The following is a 6,000-nucleotide window of genomic DNA, read 5'->3' on the forward strand; positions in this document are numbered from 1 at the left end:
ATGTGTGACTGTTTTTTCTTCCTCGCTAACCATCCGTCTCTGATCTGTCGGGCAGAGATTGATCTCCCCCCAGTGGTGCAAACGTGAACAGCACAAAACTTGCTTTTGAAAGTATCTTTTTTAACCACAAAAAACTTTAAAGCGCAACTTGGGATTAGAGATAGGCACACACACATATATATATATATTTATATATATATGTATATATAGATAGTTACATATTCTTTGGCCCTATCACAACATGAGAAGACGCATAAAAATAGAAAAGCTAATCACTCCAGATAATCTCCACTGCAAAGCGAGAGGCACGGCCACCGGTGACTCCTCTGTATTGATTTAGCCTATCCTCAGGCCAGTCTATGGCAGGCTATGTGTTGACACATCTAAAGACTGCTCCCTCCAAACTCCTACGTACCTTTTCTCTGTGAGAGGACCCCGTGGCCCGCAGCCTGGGGAGAGGAGAGGAATATAAAAACACCAGGTCCATGGGGCAAACATCAATCAGGCCCCTTTTGCACTCCTTGGGGAAAACTATGAGTGGGATTCGCAAACACATACACACCGAGCTGAGAGACAGCTTGAGTCAAAAGCTTTATTTTAAGACACACCTGGCTGGATCGATGCAGGGTAGCGCGTGCACTCCCGAGTTGAAAGCTCAGAGAGTGGTTCACCTTCACCTCCAGTCTGTGGCCAAACACATCCAGCGCAGGGTCAGGAGAGAGAGAGGAGGAGGAGGCAGCGGTTGCCAATCATCCTGAAATGGCATTTACACACTTGTGCGCACACTAAACTAAAACTTTCTTCCCTCCTCCTCCTCCTCCTCCTCCTCAGGAGCAGTTTGAGTTTGCGCTGACAGCCGTGGCAGAGGAGGTGAACGCCATCCTGAAAGCACTTCCTCAGTGAAGGCATTGCATCCCCCACCTTCTTCTCGCTCGCTGAGCACCGGTTTCCTCTGCCCACTCAAGACTGACATCTCTCTCTGCCCTCCCTTCTCTTCGCTCTGTTTCTCTCTTCTGTCTCTGCCTCCTCTTCACCTCTATATATACTGTATACTTATGAATGTCGTGCCAGATATCTCACCTGGATCCATATTCGCAAAAATGTTGCCTCAAAGTACGACTGTTGATCTTGGGATCTGTTGTTATTGGAGCGCGGACCAGCGGGGCCTGATCTGATCTGACGCGGGTAACTTAGATCAGCTCTCCTACTGTGAGACTCTTTGTCGATATGAATTCTGGTCCTCTATAACTGTGATGTTGTTCCTGAACATACCGTTCTAGTGCCGCTGACGAGCTGTTTACGTGATGTCAAGTGAAGGTTTTTGTTCCAAAATCAGCTATTTGCTGTTCGAGAAACTGATATAGACGCTTAGAAAATTTCTATTGGCACATTTGAAGCGAACTATAGTAGAGCTGCAACCAATCTTTGTTTTGGTTATTGATTATTGTGCAGATATAATATGAAATTGTGAAAAAAATGACAAGGCTTTGACAAGGACTTCCGTTTGCTTATATTGTCTGACTAACACACTGGTTCCCAACCTGAGGGTCCTGACCCCCTTTATGGGTTGCCAAAACTCCACTGTGGGGGTTATCTTGATGAATAAATAAATAAAACATAAAAGTCTTTAACTCAGTATTTCATTCACCTTTTTAAAAAAGCTAAATTAAAAATGTTTTTCTTTAAAGTTTGGATTACAATTTAAGGTATAAAAAAATATAAAACAGTCAGGGAATTGTATAAAAGTTCCTAAAACTGGAAAACTCATCTTTAATTACAGTACAGAAAAATATCGACTCAAAATCCATCCAAATTGCTCATTTTACATAAACTTCCTGCAGATATTGGTTGGTCTGTACCATTATTATTATATAATATGAAATATCCATCAGATTTGTCACTTAGTGAGGGGTTGTCAGGGATTCCCTTAAGAAAAAGGTCGGGAACTACCAGACTAACAGTTTAAAATCTTAAGATATTACATTTTTTGTCATATGTGACACTGGAAAACAATAAATTGTCACATATGAGAAGCTGGAACCTGAGAATGTTTGGGACTTTTGCGTAATAAAATTACTATTTTTCCTGTGCTAACTGACTCATCATTGCAGCTCTCATCTATAGTACTTTTAGAATGATAACGTACAAAGTACATTCAATTCCTGCCTGTAAAAAATCCTAAATTGTACAGATTATATCCCATAAATGAATTGATGTATTGGATACATATAGCGTTTTGGAAGTAAATTCCTCACACGTTTCCTCTGTGATCTGAATCAACCCACTATACTGTATGCTCAGCATCACACGTGCAGATGTTGAAGTGTGTGTATTGTTGTATTTTGGGTCCGCGCCGATTCTTCGAAAGCCTCTCAGATCACGATTCTTGGCATATCAGGTGTTTGTTTGTTTTTTTAAATTCATCATTGCATACATTTTACACATGAACTTCTCTATTTAATGTAATACAAATACTGAGATAGTTCCTGAATGGATAGTAACAATAGGATATATTTAATAATTATATCGTTGCTAAATTTGTTTGTCCATCCATCACTGGTATATTGTGATATTTTGTGACAGATTATTCCCTGTATGTATAGACAATGAATGACTTTATGAATCCCTATATAGTGCTATCTGAAATGCATACTGAGAGCCTCAATGAGAACTATATATTTTGTGTGAAAAGTATCATTCAGGTTGATAATAAATCAGAACAGATTATACTGCTTTGGTGCCCTGGTTGTTTCTCTCTCTCTCTCTCTCACACACACACACACACACACACACACACACACGGAGGGAGGAGGCTGCTCTCACAGTGAATGGCATTTGATCGAATGGTGGCCTTAGTAAAGTCACAAAGAAAAGATGTATCGCGCTCCCCAAGGGTTTGTATCTGGGGGAGACTCGCAGGTTTGTACAGATGAAATGTTTGGTTCAGCAGCTCTGTCAGAGGAGAAAGTGGCTGGGATTTAAAATGAAATCAGTCATGTATTTCAGCCACTGAGGCCCTCTCGCTGTATTACAGAGAGGAGGAGGCTCAGTGGCTCAAAAAGTCCAATTTCATCAATATTTACTGAAGGATGTCACTTTTAACTTTTGGACAATAATTGCTTCTTTTACAATAGTTTCCCTTTTTTTTATGTGGACTTAAGTGCATTTCATTTAATCAGTTTGTTTTGTGATGGCTAAAAGGAGCAGATCTCTCCATTTCTTTTGGTAACACAAATTGGTTTTCACACCCAAATAACATTGTGACAGTTGGCATCTTTCACTCAGGCTTTCATCTATGTTTGAAAATGCTTCAAATAAATGTCAAATTATGGGCAAATCATTGTCAACACACTGACTTTCCAAATCTATTACACACATTTCATGACCTTCCCTGGCAGATAGAGTTGCTCTAATCAGTTAAATTAACTTTATTTTGCTAAAATAATCCAGGCGGTGTTATTTTTGTTTTTCGGGAAGTTGTGTCTCCATGTCATGAAGATGCTTTAGTTAGTTTTAACATGTAGAGTTTTGTGATAAAATGTTCAACAAATGTTTTTACATGTAATTTTTGCTTATCTTTATTGTTGGAAACGATGTTATCACCTTTTTAGAAGCATCACAGTTCTGATTTTAAACACAACTTTGGTAGCATGTTAAAGAGGGAGGTGGAGGAGATAATCCAAATGTTTTTATTAATGCTTTTATTAATGGTTCATAATTGATTTATGGAATTATTTACTGATTTATCAGTAGTAACTCACAATTTACAGACCGCATATAGAGGGTGCCTTATTAGAAAGTGGTACCAAAATAAATATTGGAATTGCAGCATCTGTACCTGCAGGTAAAGTAAACTTAGATACAAAGTATAATGAGGACTCTGTGACCAGAGAATAGCGAGCTGCAAACACATGTATGTGTGGCTATGTATAGCGAATACTGGATTTTCACCCCAATCACCAGAATAAGAAACACTGTACATTTCTGCAAATGACAAACATTTTTTGAACATTTCATATGTTGTTTTTAAGTTGTTTTTTTGTGGCTTTCTTGCCTTTATTAAAGCACAAACCTAAAAATGAAAAGGGGAAGAGAGAGGGGGGCTTACATGCAGCGAAGAACCGCAGGTCGGACTCAAACCCCGGCTGCAGCGAAGACGCCTGTGTGCGTTTCATATATTTGACCATAATATTTCTTTATGTTTCAGTTTTTAATATAATGTTCAGTGCGGTGGTTAATACGTAGTTAGTTTTAAGCACAAAAAAACACATGGTTGGGATTACAAAACATCCTGTTTTGGCTTATAATACCCAATTTGGTTGCTACAAACATGGCCGGACATGTCCTGAACTCTCGTTAAAAAATGTTCAAAGCTCAAAATAGTTCAAAATACCTGCTTTTGACTGTACTAACACAACTGGACACGTCCTGAAATCATATTAAAAAAAACTGCTTTTTACACTACAAACATAGGTGGACATGCATTAAACTCTCATTTACAAAATTCTGCTTTTGTTTCTTAAAATTTAGCTAGAACTCTCGATATAAAAATACCTGTTTTTGTTGCCACAAATGTGGCTGGACATGTCCCAAACTCATGATGAAAAAATGAGTTTGTAATATGTTTTGTAAGCAGTGCTATCCTATTATTTGTGCTTTAACATTCTTGATTTTGGTTGTGTCATAAGGGTGCAGGAGGGGCTACATGGGTTTCTGACATCTTATTTATTCTTCTGGACGTGTCTTGAAATTGAGTTAAAAATAACCTTTTTTTTTTTTTTGTTCTTTATCAGCTGTCTGATGCTTGGCAGCCGTCTTGCCTCAGTGTCACGACATCCACCATCATCCCCTCCTCCTGATGAGAAACTCAGCTCACACAATCTGAGCTACGTCATAAACGTACAAATGTAACATATCTGGTTTGCAGAAACGTACAATGCCAACATTTTATTCTAGCGGCTGGGCTGATAATTTCCTACCTTTCAACGACTTGTGCGTGCTTCATGTGCAGATGCATATTCATGTGTGTGTGCTGCCCGTTGACATGTCCCTCCCTCCCCTGACACTTCTAATAGCTGGGAATGAGGCTTCATGCTCTTCCTGAGGCCTCATTTGCATATGATCTGCTGATGAGCTGCCACCGCTAACCAGCAACACCAAACCAAAGCCCTATTAATATTCTCCCATTCAGGTTGTAAAGCACACAAACCTAATCAGCTTAGAAATTACTGTATGGAAACCATAATTACGCATGTTTAATTGCTTATCATCTGATGGGTACAAGTTTATTAGAAAATGTATTCATGGTAATTGCTTCCTGAGGTATCTGGTGTGCTACAATACCATGTGATATCCTGTCAGCTCCCATTTGGGAGGATTAATGCGTTCTGAAAAAGTCACAAAATTAGATACTGTGTATTGCCTCTTTGGATGCTTGGTTTAACTCAAAGTGATTTTTAATTTAGGGATTTCTAAATTACTGCTTAAGCTTGGATAAGTCTTTGGAGTGAAATCCGTCAAAATCAGCATATCTGGTTGTTGTTGTTAAGGAGTGCAGGCATATCACAGGGATATAAATGACTGTAAATTCAGCAAATGTCTGTGTAATCTTGATGCCACCAGAAAGTACTCACAAACCTGCCTGGCGTCGTGGAGACTAAATTACTGCCACTGAAAACAGAAAAGCGCTAAAATCAGGAGAAAACACAAAAGTGAAAAGTCACAGGCATGAAATGAGGAAACACATCTTATAAGAGAGAGTTTTGAAGTAAAGCCATCTCAAAGCCGATGAATCAGTCAATCCTGAAACAAGCAGATTAAAACACACAGTGCAGGTCCCTCCGAGGGGCCTCCGAACTCGCCAAGAACGTCGAGTGGGCCTTTTCAGCCGTGGACCTCAGTGAGTCTTACAGCTCCTGCCCACTCTTTGATGATCTCTCTGTGGTTTATTGTAATCACTGTTGGCTTGCAGTCCTTCTGACACACTTGTAAATTCATGCA

At 39.4% G+C, this 6,000-nt stretch overlaps 1 protein-coding gene across 1 annotated transcript in view; it reads left to right on the forward strand.

The window, feature by feature from the left end:
- The window catches only part of ptprn2 (protein tyrosine phosphatase receptor type N2), a 147,652-nt gene extending 146,105 nt beyond the window's left edge, over positions 1-1,547 (forward strand). Inside the window, exon 22 of the mRNA XM_042510638.1 lies at positions 832-1,547. Coding sequence (XP_042366572.1) covers positions 832-903 — 72 coding nt within the window. The 3' untranslated portion in view covers positions 904-1,547. The remainder of the gene's footprint in view (positions 1-831) is intronic.
- Positions 1,548-6,000: the final 4,453 nt, after the last annotated feature.

Source organism: Plectropomus leopardus, chromosome 21 (genome assembly GCF_008729295.1).
Source record: "Plectropomus leopardus isolate mb chromosome 21, YSFRI_Pleo_2.0, whole genome shotgun sequence".
NCBI classification, from domain to species: domain Eukaryota; kingdom Metazoa; phylum Chordata; class Actinopteri; order Perciformes; family Serranidae; genus Plectropomus; species Plectropomus leopardus.